At 49.7% G+C, this 12,803-nt stretch overlaps 4 protein-coding genes across 4 annotated transcripts; 2 read left to right on the forward strand and 2 right to left on the reverse strand.

Annotated features, from left to right (window-relative positions):
• Positions 1–1,526: 1,526 nt before the first annotated feature.
• Positions 1,527–2,596, reverse strand: BGZ61DRAFT_484633 (RTA1 like protein-domain-containing protein; the record flags this gene model as incomplete). Its single annotated transcript, XM_046249634.1, has 3 exons — positions 1,527–2,053; positions 2,131–2,379; positions 2,440–2,596. 3 exons carry the CDS (start codon positions 2,594–2,596, stop codon positions 1,527–1,529), a joined length of 933 nt encoding a protein of 310 aa, XP_046097066.1.
• A 2,716-nt stretch (positions 2,597–5,312) lies between these two features.
• BGZ61DRAFT_431514 (uncharacterized protein) lies at positions 5,313–7,024 on the forward strand. Its single transcript, XM_046243850.1, has 4 exons — positions 5,313–5,621; positions 5,669–5,750; positions 5,798–5,961; positions 6,006–7,024. The coding sequence occupies exons 1-4, from the start codon at positions 5,561–5,563 to the stop codon at positions 6,923–6,925; spliced, it is 1,227 nt and encodes a 408-aa protein (XP_046097067.1). The 5' UTR covers positions 5,313–5,560; the 3' UTR covers positions 6,926–7,024.
• BGZ61DRAFT_431518 (nucleoside phosphorylase domain-containing protein) lies at positions 6,956–8,402 on the reverse strand (the record flags this gene model as incomplete). The annotated part of the gene is made up of 2 exons (XM_046243851.1): positions 7,104–8,402; positions 6,956–7,056 (listed from the first exon to the last, which is right to left on the reverse strand). The coding sequence occupies exons 1-2, from the start codon at positions 8,215–8,217 to the stop codon at positions 6,956–6,958; spliced, it is 1,215 nt and encodes a 404-aa protein (XP_046097068.1). The 5' UTR covers positions 8,218–8,402.
• A 1,491-nt stretch (positions 8,403–9,893) lies between these two features.
• On the forward strand, positions 9,894–11,580 carry BGZ61DRAFT_462420 (S-adenosyl-L-methionine-dependent methyltransferase). Its single transcript, XM_046247288.1, has 7 exons — positions 9,894–10,174; positions 10,240–10,262; positions 10,314–10,388; positions 10,444–10,529; positions 10,584–10,785; positions 10,888–11,128; positions 11,187–11,580. The coding sequence occupies exons 1-7, from the start codon at positions 10,001–10,003 to the stop codon at positions 11,418–11,420; spliced, it is 1,035 nt and encodes a 344-aa protein (XP_046097069.1). The 5' UTR covers positions 9,894–10,000; the 3' UTR covers positions 11,421–11,580.
• The last annotated feature ends 1,223 nt before the right edge of the window (positions 11,581–12,803 follow it).

Here is a 12,803-nt window from a genome sequence, read left to right on the forward strand (position 1 = left end):
TTCGCCCGGCTGCCCCGTCAAATTTCCCTGTTAGAAGAAGGCGCAAGTATTCGACCAGGTCGCTGGCCCTGTGCGGTAGCCATGATTAAGACAATCTCTATATTGATTTAGGGACTGTGTGTAGAGCACTCACCATTGTGTAGCTGGCACCCATTTTCACCCGATACCGCAGCACACACCGTCAATAGTAAGGAAATAAGGTAGTATTAGAATCATACGGATCTAGTCTTTATCATTACATACAGCTACAGTAATACACTCTTTGAATCTACCGTACTCGCCAACCTGCGTAGCTATCTCTTCCATGGCAAGCTCCCATTCAGACCCTAAATCCCAGTCACCAGGGGCGTCAGTCTCAAACCATTGAGACGGCCGGTCATCCCACTGATGGAGCGTCAGAGGCCTTGCAACACCGGCAAATACCGCTGTATTTGAAGCTCCCGATACTTGCTGTGGTATTGAGTTCGGGTCCGCATCATTACTATGACTAGCTTCCTGGCTGTAGGTGTGACTGCGGCTGTGACGGCGCCGGCTGCGTAGCGGGGATGACCTCCTCCACAGTTGATGCTGCCAGGACCCTGATTCTCCTGCCTCGTCCTCCTCTGGTTCCTCGTCCACTACTGCTTATACAACCTGGTAATATTTACGTTAACAGCCGTTAATAAGGTCGGCTTGCGAGAGTGTGCCGCGTACACTTGAGCTCAGGCGGCGGATTGACTGTTGACTCTGAAGGAGTTACCGTTCAGTTAGGGTCGGAGCAAGTTCGGTGGAGCTATCAAGCTGAAGAGTATCATGAGCTACTTAATCTTAGGGAATCGGGGCCGGCTTCGAACGTTGGCGACAGTATCAGGATGGCGGATGCGTAGTAATGGCTCTTCGAGATCATAGAGGCAAAAGTTCGTAGAAATCTCGCATAAATGAATGAAATTACTACCAACGGCTTCTGATGTCACCAGGGAGGGTGAGTCATTTCCTTCTTTGGCGGCTCCGTGGTCTCTAGAGCCTTGAGGATGTGATGACTGTGGGGTGGCCCGTCTTGCTATATGAAGTTGCCTGTACACACACGCAGCGGCTCGGGCTGTGGTCTCGAGGGAATAGCAGCTGCGGCAAAGCGATTCTTCCTAGCTAGAAGATCGGCAGCTGTGCAGTATATTTGTATCGAAGTCATTGGCGATGTTTTCCAACTCCTGAGTGTCAAAATAAACAGTAAAATAACCATAATAAACCATTCTATTTGATGCCCTAAACCCATAAACCTTTGTGAACATAAGAAACTTGATAGCTGTGCTGAATACTTCGCTTGTACATTTTCTGCATTCCGTTTGCCACGACAAAACCGGCCCTGACTGTCCCATCACCCATGTCGAAGGTCCCTCGTTCATTCTCTCGCCGATTGACCAACACCTAGCTTTCGTGTATCTGGCTCCCTGATGGGCTCCAATTCTGTTCGGAGATCTGATATCCTCATCGTCGGACCATGGATCTCGACCAACGCTTAATCCTTCGCCACGATTGACATTTGGGTATTAACTTCGACCATGATAGTGCGAATCCGCTCCACTGTCATACGGGTTGGGAGCATTCTGAGGCCTTCTTGCGTCATTCCGGCCGTCTCTGTCCATCATCGAATATGATTCCAGCTCCACATTGTTGTACTCTTTGATGCGTTCATTATGATTCATAACCCGACTCGGATGGAAGACATTGAAGAGCGTGACAACAATGAACATCAATGTTGCGTCAAAGATGTAAATGTATACCTCAGTGCTCTGGAGTGTTCCGGTCGAGCCACCGATGTACTCGGCGATTCGAAAGACGGATCGAATCATGATGAACATGCTGGCCACGTACATTACCAAGATGAATTTCTTCCATGGTGTGGTGATCGTAAGGCTGGCTGTGGTGGGATTGTTAAGAATTCGACGGTGGAAGACCATAGTCACAACCATAAAAAATCCGAAAAAGACGATCTGAACGCCGAGACCGCCGATGATGACATTCTCACCCAGTTTTTGGCTGCTCTTTGTTTTGGCGTTGGCTAGCATACCACCACCTGTTGCGAGGGTATTAATATGGGACATTTACAAGTGGGAAGTGGGAATTGGAGGGGCCAAGTCATAAGCAGCTTACCTCCAGACTGGGCCAGGAATGATATCACATCTCCCAGGACAAAAACCTTGGTCAACCACGTTGTTCTGATGATGGAGTAATTATCGGCATTGAGAAGGCGAATAAGTCTCCCTAACACCATGTAGATCGAAGCTGCCAGGAGTGTTGGACCGAGGAGTAGGAATAAGGACTGTAAAACATATGGCATGGTCGCCCAGTTCGGGGTCTGTTTCGCTGACCACGCTCGTCCGACATATCCAACGATTTCAACTGTGAAAAAGGTCCATTAATATTTGCGCCAAGGCATTCTCCATAGTCCAGAATACTCACAGCCACATCCGATTAGGAATGGGAACATATAAAATGATCTTGCCCGGAACAACTGAAAAGCGTGGGTCACCGCTGATATGGAGAAGAGCACGACAAATATCGCGGCTGCAGCGAATGAGGGATCATAATGATAGAGGACGAATTCGCCCGAAGCCATGGTTCGTCGTTGTTGTTGGGGTTGTGTTCTATCGTTGGAGATGGAGATATTTGTTGTCAAGGAGGGGCGTGAACTCGATTATAATGTGGTGATGGTTCGTGTGGACTCGATCGGGATGCGCTGAGGTCAGGTTAATCTGCAATATTGGGGTCACTGTCCATACTTATACATGGCGTCCTCTTCGCAGTAACCAAAATATTCAGAGAACACCCTTCGGAAAGTTCCTTCTCAATGGCAAGGGCCACAAGGCACAGCCTGTCGCGGTGGGGCCAGGGGCGCGTCAAAGAATTGGATCACTCTTCGACAGAAACAAGACAGTCGTGGGTATGCTTGTATCGAGTAGCGGAATTCAGAAGCCAGCTCTAATCCGTGAATCCGGGCCATCTAGAATGCTACAGTCGAGTTCAGCATAGCCCGATTGCCCGGCCATTTCAACAGTTGCAAGTCCTGCAAAAGGGAAACGGTTTGACGTATCGCTAAATTTAGCTTCGCCCATCAACAACACGTCAAGGTCTCCGGGAATTCGGCACGGCAGACCCTTGCAAGACAATTTCCTCCCCGTCCCGCGAGGCTGATTCGATAAGCTTCGCTGTCCCCAGGCGGATTTACAAAGCTGGGCCGATAGCCCCTGAAAGATAATGGAGGCGATGGGGCTGAGTCTCCGTAGGGTTGGTTGACAAGCCCACCAGGGCGTCTGTCAATGATCGCTGCCAGAGGTGGTGCGTTCACCAAATGGGTTAGGTTAGTTCTCTGTCATTCTGGATTCAAACTACGAATATTGAAATTGGGCCCCGACTTCGGTTTCGCAATCGGGTTTCCGGATCCCCCGAACTAATACGATCTTCGGACCCGCCCAATCCGCTTGTTATGCAGTTATCGAATTCTTATTTGAGACGAATGCTGCCCTTGTGTCGGATCCGTTACGATCCAATTGGCTAGTCTGCAGCGCAGTGATGATGATGTTGGTGATGGTTGTGCCGTTTATCCGACTGTCCGGAATATACGCGTACCAGACCACTTCTCACCAAGATTTGTCTCCGCGCAAGTGTACTCCTCCACGTATTTGCTGGCACCAGCTGGTGTTGCTAGCGCGAGAGGGTCGTCCCAGTCCCAGATCCTTTTGACTGCGTAGGCCGCGTCATCAGCCCTCGCGTCACCTCTTTGCGGCTACAGCACGCGGTCCTCCAGGATCTAAATCCAGTTGTTCATATGTAGCCATTTCTATCGCACGCTTAAAAACGATATCATCATAGTTCTGGCACAGATATACCGGAGCTAGCCTGATGTACTAGCTATAACTTAAAATAAGCGACCTTCTACGTTATTGAAAGAGTGTGCTTTTCCTTCCTCAATTTTCAATATGATGAGCCTCTGCCATCTTTTCTCATGATTTTAGACTAGTTTTCGCAGCGAATGATCCCGCATTCTTTTTACTATTTTTCTTCTAGTCTCGTTAAGAAGCTTTTGATCAATACTTCAATCATCCAGTCAGCCCATTCCTTTGGCTGGGCTCAGTAAAATTTGTCCTTGCGGTCCCAGACGCTCTCTGTCCCCGGTCCGGTGTACACAAAGTGCGACTCCCATCAACAAACTATCTGAATTTGATGTTCATCCTTCCCTGTACGGCTTGGCGATCTCGATAACGTTTCAATGAGGCTAAGCCACAACGTGGAGAGGGTGTGTCGATGCCGCACATACTGCCAAGGCGCGATCTGCTCTTGGCAGTTGATCTCGGGTTTTGCCTATCCAATTGTTCCTAAGCTCTGCCAGCTTCTGGGGTAGGTGAATGCATTGGAAGAAGCGAGTTCGCGGAGCAGCGTCCTTCCTACAGAATATTTCGCTCTCGCCTGGTCACCGTCACCGCCTTTGGAAATGCTGTCGTAACTAATCGCACTGCTTTTGAGGTGGTACTGATAATCCATTTCATTGTTATGTATTAACCTTTAACCGCTGGGTGATGAAAGCGCACACAAAATCTTGCCGAGGCTGCTTGCGGCGCAGGGAAAGACGTGTCAAAGTAAAAGCTGGGTTATTATTTGTAGGGCCTGATCATTCAGATGAGATCTCTAAAGGCTGGATGATCAGTGCGACGAGACTCTTATATCGTGCGACTGATTTATTCAGCGATATGAACCATGATCCAACCTAGAGGAATATGGATTACAAAAATTATCACCTCCATAACGACAGCCTACGGTACCGGACTCATACACGGCTTTTCAACATCATGCGCCCAGTAGAGAGATTTATAAAACTGTGAATCTCAGGAAGAAAGAATTGAATTTATCCCAATTATTCTGGTCTAAGTGCAAGAAAGTGCAGACTATAGTATACATTGAGAAACCTTTCCACCAACGTTCACATCAAATCAATTCTGAAAAGGTGTAGGGTAGGCTGAAGTGGAGTGGATCTGAGGGAGAGCTTATGATTGGTCAAGACATCGCAGTCCTCGTGCATCGCCACTCCCAATTCAATTGGAAAATCAGGGGAATTATTCATGTTCGAGTAGGGACTCGCTTCTTTGAGGCTATAGCGATGAAGTATCTCGAAAATCGCAAGGTTTATTGAACGCTGGAGAGCTGGTTATTGTATGGTTGAATTCCTTATTTAGAATGTGGGGAGCGGCGGGAACAGCGGCCCGAGCCGGGATGGTTATTGCAGATGATGTCCATGACACCGAGTTTCTCAGTTTGAAAGCTGCGGCCTATCACTTCCTAGCCGAGGTTTTGTTACTGACCTAAGATTCTTACGATAAAATGTTCCAAAGCCTCAAATATTGCCTGGCCTCTACAACGTAGCTGGATTGAGGCGAAGTGGCGCCCGAGAGCCGCACAAACGTTTGCCCGAGACACTTGCAATTTCATTAGCCGAGTTGTTGCACGACGGGGCGGTGCAGCTGAAGCACTCCGACAAACGCTGGCTGCCTGGACCATCTCTGGACCATCATTGTTCAGCGTGGGATAAATGGCATCACCTCAACACGACCCATGCTGTACAGAGAGGGCATCATTCTCATGGCGAAAAGGTACGTGTTGAATCCCCCCCGGAACTAAGCGACGCTGATCGTTTCAGGCGAAAACGTCTGGCAGCAGGGAGCGCAGCTCGCTAAGTGTGCTGCCTTGCCGACGGACCTGGATGCCGACATTGTGATCCTGTCAGTTCTGCACACCCTCGGTACCGACAAATCTAACAGTCATACAGCCTGGCGAATGCAGACAAGGTCCGAGAATGCCCTTCATGTCGACTCGCCTTCGCCCAGACCTTCCGCATGCCTGAGCTGTGGTGGACCACGTATTGCCGGAAATCGAATGGCTACTTTGGCTGCGAGACGGCGAGCGGCGACGATGGCAGCATCGCAGAGATTAGTACGTGCTACATACTGAAGAAAGGCATGGCTAACGCAATGTAGATACTTGGACTCGTTTCCTCGTGAAGCTGTTGGACGGCAAAGGACAGCATAAATGGTACAAGATGAACATCTTCGTCCGATGGCTCTCGACCACCCAACAGACCATCGTTCTCCTCTTTGATGCGCCGCCCGCGTTGAAAGACAAAATGCCCACGCCGCTACTGCAAAATCCCACCATAAATCATCTAGCCGACCCTTTCTGGGTGTACCCTCTTCTCATCGAGGAAGTCATCAGTCTCCAAGACGTGGCCGTTTGGACCACGCGCACCCACGTACGGAATGCGGAAAAATACAGGATGCAGACTGACCCGCCAACGCCGAATTACTCTCACCTGCACGACCTTGCGAGACACATAATCCATGTTTCCGAAACCCTCGACCTCGCCGTCAAAACCATGGGAAGCGTGTTGCAGCAGCACGCGTCGTTTATGAACGATGGCTCGAGTACCCTCCCGAAGAAAGCTGCCTATCGGAACGTGCACGAACGACTGCTGTTTTTCGAGCAAATATTCGAGGGCCTGCGGTGCAGATCGTCTTCCAACAAGGAGCGTCTGCAGAACGAGATCCAGCTCGCTTTCAACGTCGTCGCAGAATACGACGCAGACATATCGCTGCAGATCGGCCGCGCGACGCAGTCAGATAGCGCGGCCATGAAGACGATCGCGTTTCTGACCCTGGCCTTCCTCCCAGCTACGTTCATCTCGGCAATCTTCAGCACGTCGTTCTTTTCATTCGACGCTGGCAGCGGCGGCTGGGGAATGTCGAGCAAGATCTGGGTCTACTGGGCGTTTGCCCTTCCAGTGACCTTTGTCACCTGTGCGCTGTGGTACTTTTGGCAGTGGAGGTTTGATAAGGCATGGTCGAATTCGACTCGCGCGAATAATGGGAGACTGCAGCTGCAAGAGATAGTATCTAATTAGGTGGGTAGATTATAGAGACGCGAGGTGAGATTAAAACGTAATGTCCCCCCAACTGTCGCCTTGGTTAATCTTGACGTGGTTCCCAAATGAATTATTTGCAACGGATCGGATGCTATTTGTTTGTTCCAGACCTGCCATGTGTGAGCGATGGAGATGAGGGGGCTGATTTGTCTCTTACCGTTCCCCTGCGCATCCGGCGCCTTCAAGGCTTGGGCTTGGGGTTCATAATTGACAAAGTATCGCTCCAGAATTGCCCTGGCTACAGACGCCGCAGTTGCCGCCGCAAAGTCCTGCCATTTCTTGTTCTTGTGGCTGTCTGCGTAATCGCAGATGCCCTTGACGACAATGCAGGGGACTTCCTCCCAGACGCCGGCACCTTCCATCTCGAAAGCGATGAGATTGTGCGCGACGGCGATGCGATCTCGGTCTTTTCCAGACTTCATGACGGTGTTGCCTGAGCCGACCCGACCGATGAAGATCTCGGGGGTGTAATCATCGTCTTCGAAAGGGAATGCCCTCACAACCAAGTTGGCTTCATCGCACCCTGTTTCGGCACACGACGCCTTGGAAGACTCGCAGAAGTCCCCGGATCCGCTTACGCATAATTCGCATAATTCGCATAATTCGCATGATGTACGGTGTATGTGAGTGTAGTCTGCCGAGTATAGCTTGTCTTCAGCTGACCCAGGGTATCTGTACTTATCCTCGGCTCGCTTCCGCCTTGAGCCCTGTAGACGCCTTGTTTCAGCTAAATTTTGCAAGCGTTTTAAATGCTGCTTGGCTTTCGTCTGCAGGGTGTCTTTACCGTCCCGCGTCTGGAAATTTACAAGCAGACTCCGAATACCTTTCCTTGCTCTCCCAAGACTGTCTTCGATCAGATTTTTCATCACAAAGTTCCCGGGGTACTGCCTGCCATAGTCGTACTGTATGATGGTCTTGCTCAACACTACGTCGCCCAAGAAGACATCTTCTCCCGCGATTTTGGGCACGCCCCCGCAGATTCCAACGAGCAGGGCAAGCTCAACGTTATTGTAGCTTGACCGCAAGTTGACTGTCGCTGCTGCCGCACTGGATGTGCCCATATTCCCAAGAATGACGAGGACGACATTGTGAAGCCCGATGCGGCCCGTCGTGTAGGTATTTGTGTCTTGGGATGCTTGGCCGTAGGGATTGTTATCGTCGTCCCAATTGTCATCGAAAAGCAGGGTCATGGCATCCGCCTCGAGTGGTAAAGCGCAAATAATTGCAATGTGAAAGTCTTCGCGATGAGCGGGTCGCGTTGGAGTGGCCATGGCAACGATTGTCGAGCGCCAGAATGACTCGCGCAGGAATGTACGCACCGATCTGACTGAGGCTTCAGTGGAGTTGTACGAATAATATCTCGGGATTAAAATGAGGGTTCGCTGAAGGAAGTCTCACGTGCCGTGTGCAGATATATGACCCTGCTTCTTGTGGTCAGCCTCAACCAGCCATTTCGGGCTCATTCTTCTGCAAAATCACAGTTACGATGAAGCAGTTAGTGTTTCAACGAAACCCAATTGGCAACTCAATTGATAGCAAAATCACAGTCAATTAGGGCGGTCAATGTAAAATTGGTGACACGTGAAGATGTGTTTGCGCTACACCGTTTTCATTGTCGAGTAACAATATTCCTTTATCACCGTCGAAAATGGAGAGAGAAAGAGGCAGTGGACATGATGCTCCTATACATTAGCCGAGAGTTTGTCGGAGAGAAGAACCCAAATGTAGCTCGATGCATGCAATGTCTCACGAAGACTTATTACAACCAAGGGCGATACAACGAGGCCGAAAAAATGTAAAACATGGAATTAGAGGTGTTTACAGAGACTCTGGGGACGAGAATCAGGAAACAATCCATGGGCTAGGAGTTCTCGCAACGATACTTTTACAGCAGCGTCGATGTGAGGAAGTTGAGGCGATGACCGCCAGAGTATTAAAGCTGCAAAGAGTGATTCTTGGACACAAGCATGCAGACACGATTTTGAGTATGGGAAATATGGCAGCAAATTGGTAGTTGCTGGCCGATGCGAGGAAGCCGAAAGACTATTCGTCGAGGTATACGAGCTATCAAAGGATGTTTACGGAAAGAGCGACTCGTCTACATTAAAAGCGATTGCGATTATTGTAGACATGTATAGGTTGAGGGGTGAATGCCGGGAGGCCGAGGAGATGCTACTCGAAGCAATGAAGGTTTAAACTGAGGTTTTTGGAGAGAAATACACCGATACGATACATACTATAGAGAACTTGGTGGAAACGTACTGGCAATAGGGGCGAACGCTCAAGGCAGAAGAGATGGCAGCCAAGGCATTGGAGCTTCGAAGGGTAGTTCATGGGAAGATGCATCCGCACACGTTACCTTATATGCACCGCTTCTCTACATTTGGCATCATCTGGGCCGGGTCGACGAGGCTATCTTCCTGGAGGAAGAATGTTTTCGGCAGGAACGGTTGGTCTTAGGAGAGGATCCCCCTTCACACAGCCTTCCGCTCTGACTCTTGGATTGTGGAAACAACTCCTGGATCTTGCGAAGGATCATATTTGAGTAGCGCGACAGGCGTATGTGTTGCACTGCAAGACTTGAGTGGCTGTGTCACTTTTGTTTTTGCTACAGCGGTAAAGCAAACTTGAAGAAACATTTGTAAATGTCTCAGCTTTCTGTTTAATAAGATTTGATGTGAAACTGCTTAGGATCGGATATAATTGGGCCGTCAACTAGATAGAAAGATCCAACAACGTCTTGGCCGTTGTGGACGAGTTGATGTCAAGGATGGGCGCGATCTGGTTGATTCTTCAGCGATTACGAGTACGAAGGAAGACGTTAGTTGGTTGTGTATAGGTAATAGCCCAATGAAACACCGTGCGTTTCGGTAAAGGAAGGTAGTACTACTTAGTAGCGGTAGTAGGGTACAACCCCTGACAGGGAAAGCAGGACACGTAGTGGTGGCCTGATTAAGCGGCAAGGTGGAGTTATAAACCCCGCATGTGAATGTGTGGAAATCTCCGTCTCCTCGAGTCTTCCTTCTTCGCTACTATTCAGAATCTCAAGTCGGTATGGCTGAAGCAAGTACCGTCACCCACGGCGCAATTGAGGCCATCGCACCAGGCGAACAGGTTGAGGAGGAGGACGAGTTCGCTACTTCGGATTACGATGCCAGCTCACTGTCCTCGAGCTCTGCTAGCTTGACCTCGAGCGTCTACCAGCACGCATATGAGAATGGCAGGCGGGTGAGTGGGATCTACTGCGGGGATTGAAGAAATTGCTGGAAGAGGTCCAACTGACCCCAGCGCAGTATCACCAGTACCGTCATGGAACGTAGGTCCTAGAGAAATGACGAGCATACGCGATTGTCCTGATGTCGAGCAGATATCCGATTCCAAATGACGACGCCGAACAGAACCGTGATGACATGAAGCATGCTATGATGCTCGAGCTCACAGAGTGTGTATTCGTTATGGGCACCCGCAGTTGTTGACTTACTGACACTTTAATGCAGTGGCAAGTTGTTCTTTGCTCCAATTGGCGACAATCCTGGGAAGATTATCGACCTAGCTACTGGTACCGGTATCTGGGCCGTGGATAGTAAGCTGCTCACTTCATACTCTGTGCGACGTATTCCGCACTAATCACTCAAAGTCGCCGACAAATATCCCGGTGCTACCATATTGGGCGTGGATCTTAGTCCCATCCAGCCAGTCTGGGTTCCGCCCAACTTGAGATTCCTCGTTGATGATATCGAGGATGAGTGGACGCATGGTGATGACTGGGACCTTGTGCATATGCGTTGCATCAGCCCCTGGCTGAAAGATGAAGTCAAAGTCCTCCGCCAAGCCTACGAGTGAGTCAAGTGATGCCCTTTAATTTGTTACAGCAGGCACCCACGGGGTGGCGCTCAGCTCTGGGTTGATCTATCCACCGAAATTATGCTAAAGACATCTAGACATCTCAAACCTGGTGGCTGGATTGAGATCCAAGAGCTCGACGCTCGCGCCAACTGCGACGACGGGTCATTGTCCCCCGACGCTCCCCTGGCTAAGTTCTTTGACACAGCCGAGAGGGCTGTAAAAGAATTTGGCATGAAGTTTCGTGCTGGCGAGAATCTCCGAGGTCCTCTTGAAGAGGCCGGATTCGTCAATGTGAGCTGTACGGTGTTGAAAGTACCCATTGGGACATGGCCAAAGGCAAGATTCACCACGCAAGTGCGAAATCCGGTTTACTAACGAGTGCAAAAAACAACAGGATAAGAAAAAGCGCCTTATAGGACACTACTGTAGGACGGCTGTGAGCGACATGTTTGGAGCTATGGCTGCCAAGCCTCTGCGAAAGATTTTGGACCCTGTCGAGATAGAGTTATTCCTAGCCGGTGCTAGGAAGGATCTTCAAAACCCTAGCATTCACTCGTATGAGAAGTACTACTTCTGGATGGGCCAAAGGGCGTTGGTTGAGGGGGACGTTCGTGCCAAGGGTGCATGACCTGCGGCGGCAGAACATGAACGAGGAGGGAGGATAGTTATCTAGTTTAGGTCGGGCGAGATGTAACATGTTCCGTGAAGGTTTCTTGTCAATTCGGGTATCCGTGAGTTTGTCCTGATGCTTTGACTTGATGTGCTTCTCGACTTAGTCTGCGTTGGAGAATTTGAGATATTTATTGGAGCTAGGATTGCAGCAGTATGAGACTATTGCATGTTCCATATGCTCGCGGCACTTGTAAAATGGGTTGAAAAGGCGACCGGGTCGACGCACTCCTCGAAAACGGATTTATGTTAACATTTTCAAGGTGTTCAATCGGGTCAATTAGGGTGATATTTCTTTCGATGGCGAGCCCTCACCTGGGGGCGATGAATGCGTTTGACTCCTGCCGTTATTTTCTCCCCACTGTTTACACTCATTCTGACGTGTTGACGATCTCGTGGAGCGTACAGCGATTTTTTTTTTAAATTTGTCTAACGACCTTTGACCGCAGGATATCAGCTCACAGTGCACCGTCCTTTGTCGACAGTCCCGTCCAACCTGGGCCTTAATGGCAGGCGGGAATACCCATCTACCAACCCCCGATGTTGCTGCCGTCCGTTCGCTCGATTGGATCCCAGGAAGGGCATGCCAAGCGCCGACCAGTATCTGTCAACCAGAACTGTACGCCATACATTCGAGAAGCAGGTCAAAAATAGCAGCGACTTTTTTTTCGTCGCGCCGTGGAAACTGTGGATTGAGCGTCTCGCCGACATGGATGCCGACCTTGCTGTGCCGCTCGTGAAAACACACCCTCCCAACGGATTCGATCACGGAGCTACCCATAAATGGTCTCTGCCGAAGGTGTTGGTTGCTTCTTCAGCAGAATGCGCGACACAGCAGGCGCACCAGGCTTTTATTAATAGAGCAACATTCAGGCTGGCCAACTTGCGCCTCCGGATCCGTCTTGTATTGGATGCCTCGTCCGAGACTACATGGGCAATATGGGGTCATTCGGCGGCTAGCTGAAACAATGTATACATCTTGGCGGGGCCTCTTGATAAAAGCGGCAAACCTGTTGTCGATGTGATAGGCTGGCAAGGTACCTAGCCGCCTCACTTTTTGTGACAGCATCTGCCAAGCCTCGCCGACTTGTCCCTGGCGGCAAATCCTCCCAATCAATCCCTGAATTCACAATGTCCATACCTATTCTTGGCAAAATTGCCATCTTTACAAAAATGAAACCTTAGCAGGAGAATTATGGCGTGGATATTCGCGAGGTTGTGTTGGGACTGCTCCGGTAATCACAATTCCATGTGCTAGAACTACTCTTTGCGTGAAATAAAATTTAGATGTACTTGCGTCTCACTTCTGAACATTTCGTCGTTATTCATCACTTATTTGAAG

Source organism: Ilyonectria robusta (genome assembly GCF_021365365.1).
Source record: "Ilyonectria robusta strain PMI_751 chromosome Unknown BGZ61scaffold_31, whole genome shotgun sequence".
Lineage (NCBI taxonomy): Eukaryota > Fungi > Ascomycota > Sordariomycetes > Hypocreales > Nectriaceae > Ilyonectria > Ilyonectria robusta.

What these genes read in the sequence shown, in the direction of transcription:
- BGZ61DRAFT_431514 (XM_046243850.1), top strand. Translation starts at nt 5,561, where the DNA reads ATGGCATCACCTCAACACGACCCATGCTGTACAGAGAGGGCATCATTC. An exon ending in ATCATTCTCATGGCGAAAAG is followed by an intron (nt 5,622 to 5,668) that starts GTACGTGTTGAA and finishes TGATCGTTTCAG; the next exon opens with GCGAAAACGTCTGGCAGCAG. An exon ending in GATGCCGACATTGTGATCCT is followed by an intron (nt 5,751 to 5,797) that starts GTCAGTTCTGCA and finishes ACAGTCATACAG; the next exon opens with CCTGGCGAATGCAGACAAGG.
- BGZ61DRAFT_462420 (XM_046247288.1), top strand. Translation starts at nt 10,001, where the DNA reads ATGGCTGAAGCAAGTACCGTCACCCACGGCGCAATTGAGGCCATCGCA. An exon ending in ATGATGCTCGAGCTCACAGA is followed by an intron (nt 10,389 to 10,443) that starts GTGTGTATTCGT and finishes ACTTTAATGCAG; the next exon opens with TGGCAAGTTGTTCTTTGCTC. An exon ending in CGGTATCTGGGCCGTGGATA is followed by an intron (nt 10,530 to 10,583) that starts GTAAGCTGCTCA and finishes AATCACTCAAAG; the next exon opens with TCGCCGACAAATATCCCGGT.